At 33.3% G+C, this 23,759-nt stretch overlaps 3 protein-coding genes and 1 non-coding gene across 4 annotated transcripts; 3 read left to right on the forward strand and 1 right to left on the reverse strand.

Moving 5' to 3' along the window:
- The first annotated feature begins 5,678 nt into the window (after positions 1-5,678).
- On the forward strand, positions 5,679-10,798 carry LOC11444110 (uncharacterized). Its single transcript, XM_039832733.1, has 7 exons — positions 5,679-5,841; positions 7,152-7,390; positions 7,494-7,544; positions 7,730-7,781; positions 8,666-8,724; positions 9,997-10,042; positions 10,368-10,798. Exons 1-7 carry the CDS (start codon positions 5,679-5,681, stop codon positions 10,481-10,483), a joined length of 726 nt encoding a protein of 241 aa, XP_039688667.1. The 3' UTR covers positions 10,484-10,798.
- A 1,835-nt stretch (positions 10,799-12,633) lies between these two features.
- On the reverse strand, positions 12,634-18,090 carry LOC11443447 (transmembrane 9 superfamily member 5). The gene is made up of 7 exons (XM_003606066.4): positions 17,826-18,090; positions 17,687-17,727; positions 16,808-17,396; positions 16,575-16,703; positions 14,627-14,783; positions 14,042-14,526; positions 12,634-13,341 (listed from the first exon to the last, which is right to left on the reverse strand). Exons 1-7 carry the CDS (start codon positions 17,975-17,977, stop codon positions 13,125-13,127), a joined length of 1,770 nt encoding a protein of 589 aa, XP_003606114.1. The 5' UTR covers positions 17,978-18,090; the 3' UTR covers positions 12,634-13,124.
- Positions 15,595-15,697, forward strand: LOC112421466 (U6 spliceosomal RNA). The gene has a single exon (XR_003011792.1). It is a non-coding gene; the product is annotated as a U6 spliceosomal RNA (small nuclear RNA).
- A 2,594-nt stretch (positions 18,091-20,684) lies between the features above and the next one.
- On the forward strand, positions 20,685-22,893 carry LOC11446347 (F-box/LRR-repeat protein At1g67190). The gene is made up of 2 exons (XM_003606065.4): positions 20,685-20,842; positions 21,330-22,893. The coding sequence occupies exon 2, from the start codon at positions 21,355-21,357 to the stop codon at positions 22,615-22,617; it is 1,263 nt and encodes a 420-aa protein (XP_003606113.1). The 5' UTR covers positions 20,685-20,842; positions 21,330-21,354; the 3' UTR covers positions 22,618-22,893.
- Positions 22,894-23,759: the final 866 nt, after the last annotated feature.

Here is a 23,759-nt window from a genome sequence, read left to right on the forward strand (position 1 = left end):
AATTATTTCTAAATGGTATCTAATATGATGATACACATTCACCAGGTGCTAAATTAGACAAACATTATAATTATATATGGACAAAGACAACTAATGGTTCCCTCAAAACAAAAAACTAATGGAAACTACAAAATAAACTCAGAGATTCCTTCAAAAGTATCTTTACATCGGTTCTCTTTGTTCTTAGTCTAGATTCTAATTTTCAAAAATAAAAGGGTGTAATTGATTGGGATTTTAAAGGCTACTCTGAAGAGAGAGAGAGAAAAAAACAAAATAAAAAGGACTTTATACGTTACAGCGTAGTGTGATTGAAGATATGGCATACACTGAACGGAATTTGGTGCGTTACAACGGCTGCTATAATAGATGTGGTCGTGCGATCTTTAATCAAAGAGTGAGATTGTTATACTATGCAAAATTTGATTTTATAATTTAAATTGTCCGATCATAAATTAATGGTCGAAATTGATTACAACTTAAAACTGCGTGTTATTTTTTTTAACTGTGAATCCATCATATTTGTACAATCATTTTATAACAATCTTTTGACAACTCTCTCTTTCATACTTATATTATATTTATTCTCTCTCTTCCTTTTTCTCTTTCCATTATTTTTGACCAATAGAAAGAGAGGAAAAGGAAGTTATCATGATAGTTGTCAAAAATGGTTGTTTAAATATCACTACTCTTTTTTTTAATGTCAAGTGTTAGTACATAATTGTTATGTGAGTTTTTTATTTTTGTAGTGCAAGACCCTGTTTACCCTTGTTATATTAGTTTTTTTATTTTTCCATGCTCAACGAGGATTTATTGATCTCATAATGTTTGAAAGTTAGGTATTTTTCTAGAAGCAATTTCTTGAAAGCTTCAATTGGTCATTGCCCAAGTTATAGTATTTTGCAAGTTCGTGTGGATGTTATTGAAAAAGTTGTTATTTGGATAGTAGGGGATGATCATCTAATTAACATATGGAGAATAATTGGCTTCCTTATCAAAATAGACACAAGATTTGGTTCCCTAAACCTCCTAATTGTGAAATTATATTTGTGTCCGATATCATTCATCATGATATTCAATATTGGAGTGCCCCTTTAATTGATGAAATTTTTGTCCCTTTTGAGACTCAACAAAATCTTAAATTGTCAATTTTCTTTCTCTTAATTATAAGATGAATTTGTGTGGCTGCTTCGGGGTTTGCTATTTTTTCTGTGAAGAGTTCTTTTCATTTCTTAAAGGCAAGGCGTGGAGTATATGTCACCATAGCTCAATGTAGGACATTGATCACCAAGTGTGGAAAAAATTATAAAAAATAAAAAGTATTTCAAGACACATCTTTTTATTTTTTTTTATTTTTAGGATTTTACATACAAAAGTACCGGTAAAAAATGATATTTTAAAAAAAAGGAATAAGTAGTGATCCATTGTGTGATTGTGAGCAGCATAATGAGACAATTTCACACATCTTTATGAAGTGTCATTGGTCAAAGCAGATATGGTTTGCTTCCTCTTTAGGTTTGGTATTTAATCCGCAAGATTCTAGGTATGTACCATTTTCGGAGTGGTTGGATAGAAATATTATTGATGTTGATGAAGATATTATAGTACATATTTTTGGCCCTATGTTATGAAATTTGGTGCGCTAGAGATAGTAAATGTCTTCAAGGGACAAATATTAATTGGTTGTCACTGTTCAAAAGGTACATAGATCTACTGTGAATTTTAAGTGTGCTAGTGCGGTGTTGTTGGAGACACTAAGTGAAGGTCCAAATTACATTATTAGCTTAAAATTTGTCAAAAAAGAAAAACTTGATGTAAGATTTTTTACATGTATTAAAACTATTTACACGTGAGTATAATAAGATCGTTTCCGCAGGGAGTTGCGTATTTCATGTATTTTCACAATGTTTATCCCATTAAGTGTTTGAGTATAAATTGTTTGTTTGTGTAAAACTATTTTTCCTATTCGACATAAAAGTAAAACGAGAAGAGATAGAGCTATTTCGCTTACGGTTAGAGACATCAACCAAGCATAACAACTGCAATCTCTCGATAGATTAACAGATTCTAACTTTTTAAACGATATTATCACAATCACTCGACAATATCATTCGTATCCAAATGATATCGTTATTTCTAAGGGATCGTTTAAACATCGATTTCCCAAACATTTAAACGATCACAAAGTTGATTGGATAGTTTAATCGACGATTTCCCAACCGATTAAATTACCCAAGAACATTAAGTCCTAGATTAAAAGTGATTATCAAATATTAACATCCATGTCTAGAGTGATAACTTAAGATAGATTGTTATTCTATTTCTAGATTCAAAAGTATGTGTCTATATCATTTTGAAGCTCAATAAAACATTAAATGCAAGAATAACAACAATATTGAATAAATAGCTAGAACCATATATTAAATGATCAAAAGATTACATAATAGTTTGTTTGAATACCTCAAAACCACAAGAGTAGATGTAGCTACATATGTCTATGATAGCTTTGCAAAGGATGAAGAAAAGATGAAGATTCCATGACAAGATTCATGATGTCTCAACAAATATTGGTTTGAATCTACTCCCAACTACCTTGCTTTGTGTTTCTCTCTCTAGAAAATGCCCTAACCTCTCTCTAAAAACCAGAAAATGTCTAATGAAAATGTTAAGTTGGAAAGAGAAGAGAAAAATATTTTATTGGGCTATCTCTGCGCAATTTCGCTAATAGCTAAATAATTTCGCTATTAGCGAAATTCTGAAAATCTTCTTCTACTCCAATGAGATGGCTCCACGTGGCCCTTATTCACTTGAGTTTCGCTGCACATTCGCCAATGGCGAAATCTCTTTGTGAGTTTTGCGCTATCAGCGAAATATTCACTAATAGCGAATTTGTTCAAAACATCTTCAATGACTTCGCCAACAGTTCGCCAGTGGCGAAATCTCCCTGGAACATTTTCGCTATTAGCGAAATATTCGCTAAGAGCGAAATTCTTGTGATTTTTGGCATTTCTTTATCCTGGCTTGTATTTTCCTGCATAAATTGGACAAAATCAGGCATGTAAAGCATAAATGGTAAAAATGCAACAATTGATAGATTTTCCTTAGATAACTTGCAAAACAAGCCACTAAAGTGCCTAGATTAACACATAAAATGTGTTGCTTTTGAGCACTTATCAAAACTCTTATTCAAAAAATTCACTGAATTATATGTATTACATTATCAACAAACATAAGGTATATTTCACTTGAAAAACTTACTAGGAGAATGCATCCAGTGAATGCTAATTTTGAAACCAAACAAGGAATAATGCATATTGTGAATGCTAATTTCAAAACAAAGAGAGATCCTTAATTTCAACAAGTATAAAAATCTTAAAATTTAAATTCAAAAACTAATAAAATTACATTCTAGATAAAATCAGAAAGAAGGGTTGCTCTCAAATAAAAGAAGATATCGTTGTAGACTATTAAAAATACAAGGAGAATAATAAATAGTGTCCTCAGGACAATAATTAAGGAACCAAAACAACTAATTTTTTATAAAAAGTGATGTAATCATTACTTAATTAAAAATCAAAACTTATATTTTTAAGACAAATTTTCTTAACCATTGTTTTAGAGCACTGGTTAGCAAAACCCAAAATATAAATCATATTATCTTTTTTATTCTGTGGTAGACAATTCTATGAAATTTTGAATCTCTACTATCTGGTTTAGTACCAACTCTCATTTGTATATAAAGACCGAAAACTATGTCAACTCTTCCTACGTGGGGCTGGAGAACACTAATTTTGAAATACTCTACAATTCACAACACTAATTTCTTTCTGCTGAGTGACAATTTAATTTCTCAAAGATTAATGTTCGTGACTTGTAAGGGCTAGGAATTTTCATTGTATTGATCATGACGTATTTGTTAAGCAAGAAGCCACCATCATTAATATTGATGAGAGTAGTATTGGCAATGGTTTTGAAAGCATTATACATAGTATTTGTTAGGCACTTATTTGTAAGTCTGTTTTAGATAGCATTACTGTTGCAACAACCACATCAATCATTAGATATACCATTGTGCAAAGTGTCAAGAATCAAACTGTTTCATAATCATAACAGCAGCTCATGAAAGGAATCTATCCTAAGTCCAATATTCAACTTTCATATAGAAGAAACCATACATTTTGGCAGGAATAGTTTTTAAGTTGTTTGCAAATGCAGCTGATGCATCCGCAACTACAGTTGCGGACCACAATTTAAAACTACAAACTGGACTAACGAAAAGTACAAATAATAGTAACCTAATAATAACAGTTTTAAAAAAGGTCTGCATCTGTGATATAGGCCATGATCTCGACAAACATAACATGATCTCGACTGAGGCTGCATCATCCGTTTTTTATCGTGAATTAAAATATTACTAATAATTCAGTCCTTAGATGATCTTGTTAGACTTAGACATACATGAGGAAGGCTAATGTACCAATGAAAGAAAGCAAAGAGAAAAACACACCACCAGTAGACTTTGTGGATCCAACCTTGGAGATGACCATCTGCAAATTATCATTAGTGTCATAAAACTATTTCATATTTTCCTCATAACTTCAAACAAAATAAAATAAAAATTTCATACATATCAATGATCAAGGCTTACTGCATTCTTTTAAATGACACAAACACTTCAAGCCGGCATTACAGTTTCCATTAGGATTTTCACACCCTTCGCAAAATTCTGGTACATGAGTTGGAACGTTAACAGTTATCCTTATTTGAGAAGATATAGAAGAATTTGAAGTCAAGAAAGGTGGTTGAGTTTTGATATTCCCACAGTTGTTTGTGTGATGGTGAAGTGTAGAAGAACCTGATATGAGATTGAATAGGAGTAAGAATTGAACATGATAGAGTTTCTTGAGTAGCTTCATGTTCATCCCTTTTTCTCTAGTATCAATGCGAAACTGTGCAAAATTGTTTGAATAATATAGTGTTTCTTTCTGGATGATACTAGATAGTGGAAAGCATAGTGACAAGGCCAATATTTGAAACGGTTGAATCAGGTTGAACTACAATTGGTTCAATTGATTTTCATTTTTTTCTTTTTATTTATCATTTGGGTGTCATAAAAGCTATTTCTCGAGCAAAAGATAAAATACTGTCAAACTGTTTTGATATAGCTATAAGTTGTTTTTATAAGTTATCTTGAAGAGCATATAAAAATAAGTTGAAATCAGCTTATGGACATGTCATAAGTTGGTTGTCATAAACTTTTCCAAACATACTCATAACTGTTTATGCCAGCAAGACATTAGCTCAAATAAAGCAATCCAAACAGAAACTTAGTATATTAAGAAATACCAACACTAGAACATTCCATAAATTTGTAACCATGCTTTGAATTTGTTATTGATACTATTCTCAGTTTGTAGATGACATATTTTACACAATTTGGTGAATTTTCAATAGTATCAATAACTAAAATTCACAGCTTTAAGCATCAACCATTAACCTTTACACTTTAAGATAAGATAGGCTTCATCTTATGAAGTTAGGAAAGTGTCTGTTCTAAACACGGACGGGTTTCCTTTTCTGTCATTCACTCATTTGTGCTAATGGTCTTACGATCGCCACCTTGATAATTTTTCAAAATCAGCTTGATCGAAAAATTGTATAAATTTCGAGTAAATGCTTGAATGGGTGACAAACAAGTTATTCTGCAAGCTGCGTTTCAGGAAATAGATTCTTCAAAACTTTTCGATGAGCTTATACTTAGGTATCTTATGTGCAGCATAATTGATGCAACCAAGCATCACATTCTAAAAGCTGCACATCCCTCTGAGTTGACTGTGAAAAAAGGTTTCTTTGGCTGCAAGTAAGATGATTTTTGCATAATATTTACTGTGTTAATATAGCAGTGTTGTAAAATATGTTTGAACTTTCTGTTGTGTATATATCAGGTTGTATGAAATACCTTCTTTGCATTTCTCAGGAGCAAAGGGGGATTGGTCCCATAGTTTGGCAACTATAATCTATATGTAGAGTTCAAGTACATTTTTTAGCCTGTTTTCCTTGATGCATAGATGGTTTTGTGGATAGTTTGGCCTTAAAGTTTGTTGTTATTTCCATATTTAGTGTGGTAGCAGAAAAGTAGTGTTGTTACCTTAGATATACAAGAGGATACATCCATTTTTCTTACATTTCTACCTTTCATTTAAACTGTTTTATTTATACTTTTATTCATTTTTAAATATTATTTAAATTGTTAATTAAAAAAAAATAGTTAAATTTCAGTAACTCTACTACAATAGAAATAATATTGTCACTATAAAAAGGGCTTATTTTAATCTTGTAAAAAATATATGATTATAGTATATTTTCAATTTTGTATCTTAATTTTTCTTTTGCTAATTTTTTTTTTTTTAAATAATCGGATAAAATTTATTACTTCAATTATTTTCATCAACAAAAATGGAAAGACGAGCATGTTAGTGTCCGTCTTAAAACTAGTAAAATTTAGTAATATACTAATAGCGTTTTGGCATAAAGATGTTCTCGAATTCTTGATTGATTTTGTATATTATCAGGGTCATCCCAATCATATTAAAAATTCTGCTCCAACAATTAAAAAAAATACCCTAATAAATAAATAATGTAAAATTGGAGACTCTTCTCCAATATTTATTAAACTAATAGTTAGTTTAATATTTTAAAAAGAGGGAGACTTTTTTTTTAATTGTTGTATAACATTTTTTGGAGGATCATGTTGAAGACAAATGTGACTTGAATCTTGATTCAGATAAAGGATACATCATAAGAGGCGTCTATCATCTGTTGTCTATTGTGGAGCGGTTGATCGTTATGATATCTCTAATATTGTCTGGAACAAAGTTGTTTCGTTATTTGCTTGACGGTTGTTATTTAAAGAAAGACAATTTGAGTCGGCATGAAACTATTCCGTCTAACTCTAGTGTTTGTTCAAGTTGCTCGGATGGAGGAAAACGTTAATCACTTATGTTTTGGGATGTGATTTTTATTGTAGCATAGTTAGGTATTCATCACCAAATTCAATGTATTTTTATGACAAGTTCACTTAAGTGAGTTGGATGACATTAAGTAATTTTCGAATAAAAAAATAAGCCATGTGTATATTATATACAAGGGTTGAGGTTTCTCCGTAATTAATTGTTTGAGTAGTAACCACGAAGCTACTAGACAAAAAAAAAAAAAAATAAGGAAAGGGAATAGGAATCCTCACACATTGAACTTCATCACAATTTCCACCGTCGACGCGTTCCTCCCTCCGTTTGAATCACTTCTCTTCCCTTTGGAGGCAGAGCAGATGAACATGGCTTCCGATAAAAACATTCGATGCCATCACTGTGCAGGTCCGCTTTCAAAAGAGATGGTAATTTCCACTTCCCAGCTTCATCACTCTTCTCTTTATTCAATTTCAATTTCAAATTCCATTTTCCCCTTTTGATTTCATTCTTCTCTTCAATTTTTCGCAGGAAACAAGTAAATGGAATATCGCTCCACTTATTAGGGATAGTTTTTCTATGGTAATATTCTCAACACCCCGTTTCTTATTTCTTGTCAAAATCCTAACTTTTTGGTTTTTTTCATGTTTAATTGTTGTGGGTTTGATCTAATTCTGTCATCAACTGTGGAATTTGTTTGATTTTTTATGTGGGTTGTTTTTTAGGTTTTGATTGTTAATTGAGGGGTTGTGATTAATTTTTTGTAGATTGGTTCTGCTGTTGGTGGCACTACAAGTGCATTCTATGGATTCAATCATGGTATGTGTTTTTCTTTTATTTTTATTTTTATTTTTATTTTAAACGGTACTTTCAAATAGTGGCAGTAGAACCCCCCAAGGTTGGTTTGGTGATGTAGGCTTCTGACCTCAAACCGTGTCTCAGGTTCGATTCCTCCCTGCGCTAACAATTCCTAAATTGGGTCTAGACAAACCGTGACAACACTGCTCTCAAATACTGATTTCAATATTTAACAATAACTCTCCACAACATTGTATAAACGTATAAGGTCTTTTTTATAGGGTATGAGTCAGATACTTCATCTTAGAAGTTCGCATGTACCAGATGTTAGTCCTAATGGGCATGTAAATTTTAATGACGATTTAGTTGTGTATATGATGAGATCACTGTGATATTTCACTTACACTTAAGTTGGTAATGTAAATGTTGCTTATGGTGATTTGAACTTGTGTGGGGCGGAACAAATGAATCTTAATGATTAAATGACACATTTGTTGTTTGATTCAGAACTTATAATATTATTTTTTCCATGCTTTACAATATGGTATTGGACGTTAGACTATGGGTTCAAACCAAATGACATTTTATGGCTCAATGTGAATCATAAAAGATAAAGAAAGCCTAGGCAATATTTATCAGATTATGTGACATGCCTTGTCAATTGTACGAGCCATAATTACTATTTGTTAGACTGATATATAAATTGTAGATAGAGGCCGTGATAGCGAAAGTAGCCATAATATTGATCTATTTTGCCATTCATGTGATGAATGTATGAAGCTTAAATGTTTCTATACTGTAATTGCAGAATTAGTCCTTGTTCCAAACTGAAAGTATGAAGTTTAATTGGTAACCACTTATACTATCATTATTCATAAGTATTTCTCTTTTCATTTCTAATGCAGTTATGCCAATTGTCCATAGATATGTAAAAGGACCGATGTGGGTACATTTTCTCGTTGGTGTAAGTTTCCTGAGCCATTTGATCCCCCTTTTTTTCATTTATTTCATCAGTTCTCCCACTATATGTGTTCCTTTTTCATTTTATCCTTTTGCTCATTTATACATTTTCCTCATACTTATGTTTCTTGAGGTATATATTTGTCACTCACTAGCTTTGAACTCTTAGATTAAGCATCCTAAACATCTCATTGTCATAGTATTCTTTTCTGACATTTAACTGTTTATGCATTAGGTTCTATATTATTTACTAGTTTTGCTTCCTTTTTTTTAAAATCATGGAGATATTTTTAGCTGGTGTCTGGACACCTTTTTTTTTTTTTTTTTTTTTTTTTTTCTTTCTTTCTCCAAATCAATGGCGAAAGTTGATGACATTAATTGTAAACTTTTGAGTTTATACCTGCAAAAGAAATCATTGCCCCTTATGGTTCTTAATGGGTATTGAACCGTTTTTGCATGTCTGGGACATCCTTAGAGTTATAGGTATGCAGTAAGATTCCAATGATATTGAGAGAGCAGTCTTATTTCCCTAGACACCCTTGATTTCTCTTTATATTTAACGTCATTTAGTTGTTTGTTTCAACCCTATGATGAAAGTAAGCTGATTCAAAACTCTACATATATCATTTTATTTAGCTCATGAATACTGCACACACAGTTTTTTTTCCTATCAATTACATTTTACCACTGACTTTGAATTTTTTTTTTTCAAGAGGAAATTTTAGTCACCTGTTCAAAAACAAGGTGCTGTCTCCACCAACTTACATAATCATATTTGTTTCCATTTGGATCAATCCTGTTTTGTTAAAAAATTAATGGTTGACCTTGGTAAAATATTTATGCTTTTAAATTACCAACGAATTAAGAATGTGTCCAAATTTATTCTTCTGTATGACTCATTTCTTCTTTGTTTAATTGTGTAATTTGTAACATAAAGCTGCAGTCATTTGTAACATAGTCTCTTCCATCCTTTCTATAAAATTCATTTGGGAAATGCTAACGAGGGCCCTAAGGGCACTCTTTAAGGACTTTATATAGTAGGTTTTTATAGAAACTTGTGCCCTTAGGGCACTCGTTTGCAAGACCCAATTCATTTATATATGGCCGCATTCATGTTTGGTTTATATGGATATCTCTTACATAATGAAATATCTGAAATAGAATTCATTGGTATCAACAACTATAGTAGAGTTTTTACTACTAGGGGATTTTCTTATTTCAGCAAAACTTGCTAGTCTGTTACCATCTAACTGATTGAAAACTCTCTGGATTTCAGACACCACCTGTGATAGTATTCTCCTCAGTATGTGCAGGACTGGCAGGTGAATTTCTGATTCTATTTTCATTATTTTGCCAACTTGGTAGGGTATTAAGTTACACACACAAAGCACCTAAAATAAGTGTTAAGCTTCTATTGATGTTCTTATCCTTGTGATAAAGATTTACTCAGTGTTGTCAAATACCAGCTATAGAACTATAGTGTAGCAGAATTTTCACAAACTGCTATTGTTCTGCGATACCCAATTTAGTACATAGCTGCTATAGCAGAATTTGAACAAAATGCTGTTTTATTTGATCCGTGATTGACAACAATGGGTTTAATGTGTTGCTGAATTGATAACAATGTCTTTCTTTTAAAAATTGCAGGCGGGGCTGTTCCTGCTCTAGCACAGCTTGTTTCTTCAACTTACCACGCAGCACAGTCATCACCTCCTTCAGACGATGAAAAGATTCAGAAATCAAGAACTTCATCCACTCTATAATATGAATAATGTCTATCTATACACATGCATATAATGGCTTTCTTCTACCATAACCATGCATTCATTCTACGGCATGCTGAGAGTTTTATTTTTCTGCTGTAAATACTGATTATCAACTTTAGTGCTCCAGTATGTCATTTCAGCTCCCTTCAACTGTTACTAGTGAAATGCCTCATCAAATATCTTATAGTTTTGTTTATTCATTTTCAATCCACTCCAGATTTTTGTTACTATTTTATTATTTTGTTAACACCAAACTATACTTGTATTATGAGCATATCTGCCTTAAAAACTTCCTCAAACTTGCGGGATAAATTAATACTCCCTCCATTCCTTTTCTTTTGATGTTTTAGAGCTTAAACTTTATTCCAAAACTTTTGATGTTTTAGAATTTTTAATACTTTTTATCCAATTTTACCCTTGTGGAAAAACACACTTTAATAATTAAATAAGTTGAGACTATTGACTTATCACAATTGAATTAAAAAATGGGTTAAAAAATTCACAAAGAATACAACCGCCGAGGAGTACTACTTCAACTACCCATGCATTATTTAAAACTCACCATCACTCCATATATATGCATGGAACTATAAAAGACAACATGGGTAAAATTACTCCATATTCATTCCCATTTTAAATCAGCCATGGAAGCAACTCAAAAAGAAACCTATGCAACAGAGAGAGAAAAATTGTTGGAGATGGTAGTTGAGGATTCACTTGAAGGGAAAGTTGATTATGAGTTTGATACTGCAGACACAGTGGGGTCCAAACTGCACCCACAAGCAGTGGAGATGGTAGTTGAAGATTTAGTGGAAGAGGCAGTTGAAGAACCACCTCAAGGGCAAATAGTGTTGGATATTGATCTAAATCTTCTTGCTGATATTGGATTTGATTTAAACAAGTTTGCTGATGATGAAAATCTAACTCCCAAAGAAGAAGCAGCAAGAGATTGTTTGAAAATATATCTTCCCCGTTTCTACTAAATTCCACTGCAATCTATGTTCCCTTTACTACTAAAAAACAATTGCACAACTCCCATGTTGGATTTAAGGTGTTTGTGATAAGTTTGAGAAAATTGGAAGTTTAAATAATAAATGCAGTTTGTGTGGTGAGTTTCAATAATTAAGGAGATTAGAATTTTGAGGAAAAAAAATCATGGAGTGTAAGGGTATTTTAGTATAAACCATACAATTATTCCTATAATTTAATAATTCCTTAATATTTGTGCAATCATCTAAAACATCAAAAGAAAAGGAATGGAGGGAGTAGTATCTAACGAAATGGCTTAGGTTGCTCATGTACTTACTGTGACGTTTTTCAAATCTTGCATGCAGCATGCATATCACCACCCTAGTTGGTCCTAGTTGGTGAGTATATTATACGTGAGCGGTCATAGCTCGGTTCATGACAAAAATGCAAACTGAACTGGAAACACGTTCGATTAAGCCAAATGGAACTGTTTTTCATGCACCCCTAAACCGAACTGAACTGGAACTTCAGTTTGTCGAGCTTTCCGAACATCCCAACTTATATTGTGTACTGAGTTTCAAAAGAATGAAAATCCTAACAATAAATACATGGCGTGATACATAGATAACTATGAGAATAAATACTTGTCCATGAGATTATTTTCATAAAACATACATGTTAGAGTTAGATAGATAAAATAAACTTAGGAGTATGATTCACAATTTTGCAGCAGCATACAAATCTAACAGGAATATGAAGAGCAATATTGTAACAAACTTTGGATGAAATCAGAATCTAATTTGGATTATTATAAACAAATTTCCAAATAACAGAGAAAAAAAAATACTTGTATATTCAGATAGTATCAATGAGGACAGCGAAGGAGATTATATAATTGAACTTTCTTGTCAAAGTGACATGGTTTCTCTTCTGATACAATTCCCAGAAAACTTATGTTCCCCAAAATGTATTGTGAAACATCTCGGTTAGTAAACTTGTCTCTAAAAGTCCTAATTGCTGTGGGTACTTTCTTCAAATATTCAGATATTGAAACACTAATTCGATTCAGTTACAGTTCAACATGTTTTTTTAAAATTTATTTTCAACACACCTAAGTGTGTGTGTGTGTGTGTCTTTAAACAACGCATGTTAGGCATTTGGAAAATGACTCTTAAGACTTCAAATTTATTTTGGTATCTTTGCTTGCCTCTTTACATAAATCATTTTATCATAAACTCAAGTTTAACTAAAATCAGTGTTACAAATTCGATTCAATCAAAATAAATTGTTGTCACAGTAAAACCAAATTACACTTTGGAGTGGTCATTAACGCATGATGGAGGCATGTCAATTTGCAATCAAACATGTTGGTTTCCTCATAAACAACTTGGGGACTTAATTCACCTGATCCCCAATTCTAACAACCTACCCTCTATCATTCCACTCATCTCTTCCCCTAAAGCTCTTCCAAACTGTGCAGCCATGGATTTAGTCTTGATTCGGATGAAAATCAATACAGAATACAATTTCAGCATAAATGTCTTTGTTGAAGAATTCCAATCAAGGAATAAACTGTTATCAAACTGTGTAGACTTCACTTTCCAAAGAGAAGAGTTCATCAATCATGTAATTTAACCAATGTAACGTTGTGCTTGAGACACTGAAAAATTCACTCTCTTTTGACATTATGGTATATATGGCGAACAAATAGCAAAGAAACTCGGAAACTGATGGCACCAAATATCAGGAAGAAAGCATAACATATGCACGCATTGTAGCCAATAAAGAAGGATAGTTGTAAGAATCCACTCATTCTTGATCTTGCATAGAAGTAGATACCATAACCGAACATGAAAATGGCTGTTGAACCACCACACAGCACAGATCTGCACAAAATAAGTAAATTAACATAATTATTATGTTAAACTTATACTGAAGGGACAATATATGAACATTAGATGTCTTCAGTATTTATTTTCAATAGTTTAATATATGTTTGCAAGCACTTTATTTATTTATCAATAATATAACAGAAGTATATTAAAGAAAAGAGAACACAGTACAGAGATCAACAAGGCAGCCCTATTCCTTTTCTTATTAAAGCCTTTGAAGCAATTAAATGTATTTGGATTGATCATAACATAAACACTTTCTGTAACCTCCTATGTGCAAACTTTGAAACTAAAATTTATCGGCGGATACCTCTATATCTTTGTTTACTAGGATAGGTAGGAATTGTGATATCAATGTCGATATTAAACCATGAGGATCAATTAGATTATCAGGGCTCACTTCTCCTGAGATTTGGAGGGTTAGGACCTCTAAAGAAAACCACGAGATCAGTTACATGCATATATATTTGAGTTTTATTAACAGTTACTTCACTAGATGTTTCAAAAATGTAATTACATCTAAACACGATAATCAGTTCAATGTTGCAATGATTTTACATAAGATGTCATGGCTATTAAGGATCAAATATAGCTTCAAGTACACAATCAAAAGGAGGAAGTTAGGGGAGAGAAAAAAACATTAAAAGTGATGGAAGCAAGCAACAAGCATTGCATTGATGTTAGCACGACATACCTCCACCACCATTCATGGTCTTCCACAGATAGTTGAACATATGTCAAGCTAATATTTACGAGCGCAATAATCACAATGACGGTGATGAGTGTGGCAGCCAAAATGCCAGGAAGTGTGTATATTTTGTAACCCCACAAACTAGCGTACACCTGATGTAATTGCAGGACAATTGCACTAAAAGGAACAAAACCTCCAATAAACATTTGAAACGGTGTTCTCCTGTACCAAGGAAGCTGATGAATCTCTTTCGGATATCTCTTTGTACCAGAGGGGACCTGAAACTTGGACCTAAACCGATATCCAATTACTCCCCCGAATGCAAGCAATGGGATTGATACAAATCCGAATAAACTAAGAATCACGATAATGGAGCCCAATGGGAGTCCAGCTGTAACCCTGTAAGATATTGCAATAATGTTGAGGATAGAGAATGTAACAAACACTGGTCCAATGTAAAGAATCCCAGCTAGACCAACACTCTTCTCCTGGAATTATAGTCAAGACAGAGAAATAGTTATAGTTGGTTAAAAATGAAATAAAAAAATGGAACATTTTCTTTTCCTTGAGAAATACATATAGAATTACCCATCCATTCTCAGCAAATTGGCCATGGAAGGATGCTGTTGAGTACCCAGCAAAAACAGATGAAAGAGTGAATAGAAGGACAATCCAACTGGAGAGTCCACCACGACTGTATGGATAGAGGGTACCGATAAATGCTAGGAACAGAAGGACACAGAGCCTGTAGAAAAGTGCATGTTAGTTTATATTAAAAAAGAGCAACAAAGTTAAAAGTTAACGAGTTTATGTTAGGATCCAAGAAATTAAATTGAAAAGAAAGGACTATTTTATTGAAAGATTGAGAAAGAATAATAGAGAGAATATGAGAGAGAACTCTCCTCCAACCCCTAGAGTTTCCTCCTCTACAACAGAGTCACACTGCTCTATTCCTAAATTTTTACAATATTCAATGGCTTCCCTCTAGCCTTGTATCCTCCTATTTCTGCAATGATTCCTCTATCTATCTAACTAACTAACTAACTAACTGCTCTAACTATACTTTTAATATTCTATATCCTAACAACCACCCCCACTCGAAATTGATTCCCCTCGGATCCCAATGTTGGGAGCTTGATAACACAACTTCATGCAAGGGGTAAGAACTTCTTTCTCGATCCCCTTTGATCTGCACTTTTCTGCAGCAGCTTCCAAAAACCCAACACTTTTCCACAGCACTTGAGCAAAACCCCAAATTTTGAATTGGGCTAGATGTGCCTTGGGTTAGGCCCAATGAACTTTGGCCTTGAATTAGGCACGTAAAACCCTTTGTTCTCGACTCCAGCAGATACTAACTCCAAGGATTTCCCCTTCTACAACAGAGTCACTGCTCTAATATTAAATCTTATCTTCATAACACTCAATGATTTCCTTCAGTCCTTGTATCCTCCTATTTACACAAATATTCCTCTGACCAACCAACTACTCTAATTACTCTATTCTAAGTCCCCTTTATTCTATATCCCAACAGTTCACTTGTAATTTGTTTTTCTCACGTCCCTTCGGGGAAACCCGATTAAATTGGAACGATACAGAAAAGATTATCGTTGCCCACATGCGCCTACACAAGGACGACACGCAATCGAGTAATTTGTTTTTCTCAGGTCACACAAATGGGCAATGATTATGACATTGCAGTATGATAAGCTAGATATCTAAACCTCTGTGATTTCTATATTAGGATCTAATTTCAACATGCATTGTATGTGTTTAAGGGCAGCGATCAAGAGTGAGAGCAAAACAAGCACAGCATTTAGTCAAGGGAATTAAGACTCACAAAAGGAAGCTGATTCGTTAGAATCATGATTTTCAATTATTACAAAGATATCATATTTCATGGCAAAGATGCATTCAGGCAGTACATAAATTGAAAGAATTAGGGTTGAAAACCATCTGTCAAAGATTTGCATAAATTGAGCTTCACGGATGAATTTATTGACTTTCTCACAAGTAACGAAGTCTTACAATAATAAAAGCATTTACCTACTAGACAGGGTGTTGGCTTATGGATCAACCAAACTTACTACAAATCATATCTAAAGAAAGAATATTTAAATTTAAATATTTATTGATTGTTTGGCCTTGAGTCTTTTTTTGGTATTTTTCTACCTAACATTTATGCTACTCTTAATTTGCTCTATTCTCTTTTTTGAGACTTCAATAGAATATGCCCAAATCACCTTATGCAAAAATCCTACCACCCATTCTTATCTTGTACAAAATCAAAAGAAAAAGTGATCCACACCATACACGAGAACAGACCAGTGAAAGCAAAAATCAAGAGAAAAAAGAGTGCTTCTGGCCTTTACTATCACTTGGTAGTCTAGATTTAGATTGGTAAAGGATTTTATTACAAACATAGGTTTGTTGATGCAGAGATGAAACTATACATAGCACACTTCGAATATTTGGTTTTTAGAAAGAGTGTCTACTCTTGATGAATATACATTTAAAATTAAACACTAAAGTAGCTTACAAGATTAGCAGTTGGGTACCCGTTCCCACAACAGCAAAAAATAAGGACAAGTGTGGAGGAGGCTTGAATACATCACCATGGATTGACTTCCAACCGACCTCCCTATCTTCTTCATTTGCACTAGAATACCTAAATTGTAAAATGAATATAGTTAGGTTAACAAATAAAAATAGCCTACTAAGAATCTTCTCGTGTAAAACTATCAACAAAAAAGAAAGATAGAAGAAAGTTACTTTTTCAAATCACTCTTCAAATGTCTCGTATAAAGTAGGGCAAGCAAACCAATCAAAAGCAAAATGATGACAATGGAGTTAATGAACGAAAACCAATGAATTTGACGGTACACAAACAGCCATGATGCTTTCGAGTATCTCTCCATTCTATTCTCGAACCGTAATTCACTGGCATTCCAGATAACCGAATAAGTGAATTTAACATCAATGCCAACATCTTTGGTTATATCTACAGCACGGTTTGGATCACCAAATGCTTTTACTTCTACGACTTGATTCCCGTTGTAAAGAACATCAAACTGAACATGTGTAAAAAGGTAATAACTTGATCCTCCCCCACCATGAATCAAACTTTCATCTTCAACTTTCCCAACGAACCCCCAAAACGGAAGATCATCAAGATAAAACTGAAAGTAAAATTCACTGTTTATAGCTTGCTTCAAGATATCAATTTCATCAATTGTAAGCTTCTTTTGACACAATGTTTCATCGATCTTATCTTCCCTGAATTTGAACTCATACAAACCATTGCTCAAACGATCACCATTGAGAACTTCTCCAAGAGATTCTATCTTTTTCACTATTGGGTCTGCGAAAAACAAATCCTTTTTACAATCCAAGCAGTTCCAATCAAACCCTTTAATTATTTGATTTTCATTTTTCTACATCATGAGCTCCGTAACACCGACACTTCTAATAAAAGGTGTGTCCAGTGTCCGACATGTGTCGGTGTCAACATTGACACATGTGATTACATTCAATTATGTCATCTTCTCAAATTATTACTGGTGTCAGTGTCGTGTCCGGTGTCTGTGTTCGTGCTTCACAGATCATGAGATCAAAATTGAAAGCTAATAATTAGACTTAATTGTAACTGACCTGGTTTGCAGAATGGTAATTCATAGTATTCATAGGTTTCACTGTAAATGAGAATGATATAAAGAAAAATTGAATGAAAATGGAAAAAAAATATGAAAATGAAAATTGAATGAAAATGGAGGTGAAGGGAATTGTTGACCTGGGATTGTTGAAGGGTCCAACTTTGTTGACAAAAAATGGGACAATATCACCAACGTTGTAGATGTGATTTGAGGTTGATGCGGTAACGGAAGAAGATTGTAGAGTAGTGAAGAGGAGAAGAAGGAGAATGAGGTGATGGGGTTTAGCCATAGATTGTGTTTTCTTCAACTTAACAAGTCAAATGCAATAAACATAACCTCTTACACCAAGTTTATTCAACTTACTCCTAATTAGTTCTAGTTAGGTTGTACAAAATAAAGAGTTGAAAAATTATCAGATTTGATATGAATCTGCAATCAAATTTTTTTAGTGAAATGTAATTTTGACAAAACAAAGTGTATTTTGGTTTTGCGCAAATCACGTTTTGATCCCTAAAAATGTAAGACGTTATATTGGTCATTGACTCATACAAAAACCCAATTAAATCCATCATTTTTCATTATGTTAGTCTTCTCATTCGTGTCACGTCAACATTTTTGATCGATTTAACGATTTTGTTAACGTCAAGGACCAAAATGATTAACAGAATGTAGAATGAGGGATTTAAATAGGCTTTGTTTGAGTCACGGACCAATATGACAACGTCTTACACTTTTTAGGGACCAAAATGATGGTATGCCCTTTGATTTTTTTACGTATAATTTTAAAATGTGTATAAATTGTAGAAGATGAAAAGTAATAAAAACCATATCAATTACATATTTTGATATTCAAATAACACGAGTACACAACTAGTTTTTTTTTTTTTTTTTTTGCATAGGTATTAGTGGAGTTCGAGGTCTGGACTCCCCTTGGTTGTTTCAACTCCCCTTGTTTGATTTCACAAACCCTTCATCTCCATCACCTTCCTCTATTCTCTTTCTTTGGCTTCTATTTGTTGTCGAATCTTTGCTTCTTGGTCTTCTATTTGGTGGCGTAATTCCTCCGTTCTCGCCTCAACTTCCTCTCTTATTTGTTCTTACTTTTCTAACTTGGATTGGTTTTCCATGTCTCGTTCATGGAGCTCCTTCACCATCGCTAGAAGTTACTCTAGCATAATGTTAGAAGCTCCCTCGTTGATGTCTTTCGTGATGTTCCCACTGCGCAAAGATGGTGCCATTTCAAATGGGTGATGATGTTGGTTAATGGATCTAGGTCGTTGGTGGGTTTTACCATACCATGCAATGAACACCAACACTCTTGTTTAGAAAATGAGTATAGGGTTTGGCCCCTAAGAAGGGTTGGTTGCATAGAGTTAAGTGTGTGTGGTCAAATGTGATCCCTTAACTTAGAAGCTAAACCTTTTTTATATAGTGGTTGCTCTAGGATTTTGTCTCGAGATGGGTCTTTCGAATCATTGCCTGCCCTTGGCCCAAATCTAAAGGAGGTGCGAGTCTTGAAGAATATTTTGTCACACATCCCAATGGTTGGACATTACACGGTCGTGGCAGATGAGATGTCACCTTAGGAAGGCGGCTGATCTCTTCAGGCGTTTCTTCCCCATGGACTATGTATTCAATCATCTGTTCTGCAAGGCCCATATCCTTAACTCAATTGTCTCCTAGGCCAGTGTGCTCTTTGATAGTCTGTCGAGTTTAAACATCGTATAATGATCATTCACTATAAAAACTATCTATCATCCTTTGTTTAGTACATTTTAAAAAAATTTAAAAATCTAAAAACTTTCTCAAATGTGAAGTCACTAGAAAAGCTTCTTTCTCCTAAAAAATAATTATTTAAATTTTGGCAAATTAAAAAATACAGTTAAAATGGTATTTTTTTTATTGGTATATGATTTAAACCATTAAAAATGATTTTTCAATATTTTTTTTTATTATTTTAGAGAAAACAACAAAGTGGTTTTTGTTAGATAAAATTCTTGTTGTGATCTCCTAATATATAGGCAACAATTTGATGTTTTATTTTTTTTTCAACATCATTTTGATTTTATTTGCATATGAATTTTTAAATTTTAAATCGATGATTTTATTTTTTTGTATTCTCAAACTTCAAATTTATGATCCTCAATTCATGTTTGCATCTAAATATTAGATTTGAAATTTGAAAATCTATATACAAACGTATTAAAAGGAACACAATGACGTGAATAAAACATTAATATCCAAACTATTATATGAAATTAAGCCAAGGACATAAGTGCGAGTTAATGAAAAATGTCACAAGACTCTGTTTAAGCCATGAAAAAAAATAAAAGAATCTTTTTGTCCATGAAAAACATAAACTACAATGAGTTAGTCAATTTTGATATGCGTTTACCAAAGCAATACCACATTCCAATGCACTCTCACCGCAAAAAACCTAAAGCTATTATATACAGCATCTACGTTACTGTGATTTTAAATGTCAGACGCAAACCCAAATGGATCCATTAGTATCTACTCTCTTTACACTTTGTTTTGATGAATAATAGATAGAGAAAAGAAAAAAAAAAAGTAAAAAGAAAGTTTTTTTTTTTTGAAGGAAGTAAAAAGAAGAGTTTATTTAGTACTCCCTTCGTCTCACACTAATTGTCTCTTTAACATTTTTTTTTTTAAATAATTGTCACTTTAGAATACTAATGCAACATTTAGTATTTTTTTCCATTATATTACACCCTTAATTATTGAATTTCATTCAACTTAACTACTCCACTAACTATAATTAATAAGGTTATTTTAATAAATAACATTAATTTTATTATTGAAATAAATATAATTAATCATTTTCTTAATAACCGTGCAGAAAGTTTAAACGAGTATGTACAACTTAGAGAGAGAGAGGAGGGAGTAGTTTGATAGTATGAGACAAATTGTTTTGGTTTATTTATGATGTTTCGGTTTATTTATTAGACTTAAAGTTTTGAAAATTTTCTCATAACAAATTAAATAGAGCTTTGACTTTATTTTTGTTATATGAAAAAAAAAAATTGCCCCTACAATACGCTATTCATATCACTGTGTGTACGGATCTTCTTCCTTTTCTTCTCTTCTCTGTAAATCCAAATTCCATTCATTCAACAATCCTCTTCAATCTCAGGTAACAATAATCTTTCTTAATCTCCCATTTTCTATTTCTTTAATTAATTAATCTCGTTTAATTCTATTTAATCCCAATTCCTAATTCACCAATTTAATATGCTTAATCAATCCTTAATCACTTTTCTTATTTTTCTTTGTTTTCTCTTTTTAATTCATCCGTTTAGATAAAACAATGATATAATTTGCTGGAAAAATGTTCATCATTTTTTAAACTTTGCACATTTCATGGTTTTTGAATTCATCCACTTACTCTTGAATTGATTGAAGGATTGGAAAAAAAGTTTTAATTTTTGTTTTATTGGTAGTGTAAACCTATGCGTCCAATCAAATCACGCTATGCAGATATTTGTGGAGATATTTAAGTAACTAACTTGTAAAAGTGGCACTTTCGTGCAATTTGATTGGATACATGTGTAAAAAAGTTTTACACCGTAGGTGCATAAAAATTAATGTCTAACACAGGAAACTATGTTTATGTTGTGAAGTTTTGCCGGATTTGCAAGTTGTAACATGATGGATCAGCTTCCTGTTGAAGTGATTGGGAACATACTATCCCATCTCAAGTCTGCAAGGGATGTGGTGATAGCCTCGGCAACATGCAAGAAATGGCGAACTGCATGTTGCAAACATCTCCACACATTGTCCTTTAGCTCGAATGATTGGTCGGTTTACCGCGATTTATCAACGACCCGTCTCGAGATTTTGATTACACAGACCATTTTTCAGACATCCGGGTTGCAGTCACTTTCCATTTTGATGGAAGATGTCGATGAATTCTCGGCTTCTGCTGTTATTGCTTGGCTTATGTACACCAGAGAGACTCTGAGGCAATTGTTTTATAATGTGAAGACTATGCCAAATGTTAACATTCTGGAGATTTGTGGGAGGCATAAGCTGGAAATACTTGATTTGGAGCATAATTCCATTGTTGGGGTTGAGCCGAATTATCAGAGGTTTCCGTGTTTGAAATCACTTTCGTTGAGTTGTGTTAGTATATCTGCGTTGGATTTGAATCTTTTGGTTTCTGCGTGTCCAAGGATTGAAGCTTTGGAGCTTGTTAATCCGGAGATTGCAATGTCTGATGCAATGGTGACTGTTGAATTGAGTAGCTCGACGCTGAAGAGTGTTTATGTTGAAGCAATCAGTTTGGACAAGTTTATATTGGAGGCTGATGGGATTGAGTCTCTTCATTTGAAAGATTGTGCGCTTGAGGTTTTTGAACTCATTGGCAAGGGAACCTTGAAGAATTTTAGGATTGACGATGTTAGTGTTATACATCTTGATATTGGCGAGACGGTCGAGAATCTTGAGAGTGTGGATATCAGCAACTTCACAATCATTTGGCCAAAATTTTACCAGATGATTTCGAGATCGTCAAATTTGAAGAGGCTTAGGCTTTGGGATGTGATGTTTGATGATGAGGACGAGGTTGTGGATTTGGAAACAATCGCCACTTGCTTTCCACACCTGACTCATTTATCTTTGAGTTATGATGTGAGAGATGGAGTTCTTCACTATGGTTTACAAGGCTCTTCTCATCTGGAGAATGTTGTTGTTTTGGAGCTTGGCTGGAATGTGATTAATGATCTTTTCTCCCAGTGGGTCGAGGGGCTTCTTAAACGATGTCCTATTCTCAAGAAGCTAGTCATCCATGGTGTTGTTTCCGAGGCTAAATCTGATGAAGAATGCAAGATGTTAGCCAATTTCACCACATCCATGGTTGAGCTGATGAGGAGATACACAGATGTAGATCCACATTTTAAGTTTGAATAAGATTCTTCTTCTAAATGCTTTGTTATAATTCAGACTTTCTCTCAAGTCTGATTTTGTAGGCACATTTGCAGGTAACTTGCATAAATCAAGAGTTTATGCCCAACTTTAACTTTCTTATTGGTTTACATCCCTATTTAAAATCAGGACTTTGATCACTTTGTTTGCAAACAGAAAGTTTATTAAAGATTACCTAATCGGGAATTCAACATTGTCAGATGTGTTATGCAAATTTACTCTTATTATTATTAAGACCAAAATTAAGGATTCGATTTGTTACATTACAGTTAGTGGTGGCATTCAAGAGGCCTTCAATATTTTGCTCAGCAGTTTCGTATTTGTTTGTTTCTCTTCTCTTTGAATCTATTTTAGAGCGCGATATGATAAAATTGTCTACTTTTTGATAACCAAGAAGGCACAAACTTTCTTTTGCCTTTTCATTTATGTTAATCATGCTCAACCGTTGATATATGTTTTGACTTTTGACATTTCAATAGCTTGGCCCCATTCCTCTCATATTTCAACATTCTCTGGGTAAACTAGGGTAACCAATTGAGGGGGTGCAGGTTCTAAATTGCAGTTTCTGTCATGGTTGTGGTTAGCAAACTTTGATATTACAGTAAAATGCACAAATGTGGCCGCAGGTGCAACTGCAGAGATATCTGAAACCTCTATATTGCACCACAGTTGTAGCTGCAGACTGCAATGAAGAACTATCCTTTCTATTTCTCCATTGTGTTATGGCTGTCTTTCCTTCTCTTTGTATGCTTTGTGCATTACTATGCAGCCTCATAGACAATTATGTGTTATTACGTGCTGTATAGCCACAAGTTCTGCTTCAAAGTGGGTGGAGCAGGCTTTTATATCAAAGCCCAAAAAAATTGTGATGCATTTTCACTGATTTCTTCAAAAATTGATGCCGATATTTTTAATTAACATATAACGTATTTTTCAATAGTGTGATGCGATGTATGTCGTGTATAAAAATCATTATCTCTTTCTCACACACACGTACGCACACACGCGCGCGCACACACACACACACACACACATATATATATTGCAATTAGGGAACATGTTTATTACTATGATGGATTCTTAGTGTCTATGCTCTCTTTTTCTAATTTTTGTGTCTGCTGCTGGGA

Source organism: Medicago truncatula, chromosome 4 (genome assembly GCF_003473485.1).
Source record: "Medicago truncatula cultivar Jemalong A17 chromosome 4, MtrunA17r5.0-ANR, whole genome shotgun sequence".
In the NCBI taxonomy this organism is placed as follows: Eukaryota; Viridiplantae; Streptophyta; class Magnoliopsida; order Fabales; family Fabaceae; genus Medicago; species Medicago truncatula.

What these genes read in the sequence shown, in the direction of transcription:
- LOC11444110 (XM_039832733.1), top strand. Translation starts at nt 5,679, where the DNA reads ATGGGTGACAAACAAGTTATTCTGCAAGCTGCGTTTCAGGAAATAGAT. An exon ending in TGAGTTGACTGTGAAAAAAG is followed by an intron (nt 5,842 to 7,151) that starts GTTTCTTTGGCT and finishes ACAAGGGTTGAG; the next exon opens with GTTTCTCCGTAATTAATTGT. An exon ending in AGTATGTGCAGGACTGGCAG is followed by an intron (nt 10,043 to 10,367) that starts GTGAATTTCTGA and finishes TAAAAATTGCAG; the next exon opens with GCGGGGCTGTTCCTGCTCTA.
- LOC11443447 (XM_003606066.4), bottom strand. Translation starts at nt 17,977, where the DNA reads ATGGCTAAACCCCATCACCTCATTCTCCTTCTTCTCCTCTTCACTACT. An exon ending in TTGAAGAGTGATTTGAAAAA is followed by an intron (nt 16,704 to 16,807) that starts GTAACTTTCTTC and finishes TTTACAATTTAG; the next exon opens with GTATTCTAGTGCAAATGAAG. An exon ending in AATTTGCTGAGAATGGATGG is followed by an intron (nt 14,527 to 14,626) that starts GTAATTCTATAT and finishes CTATAATTCCAG; the next exon opens with GAGAAGAGTGTTGGTCTAGC.
- LOC11446347 (XM_003606065.4), top strand. Translation starts at nt 21,355, where the DNA reads ATGATGGATCAGCTTCCTGTTGAAGTGATTGGGAACATACTATCCCAT.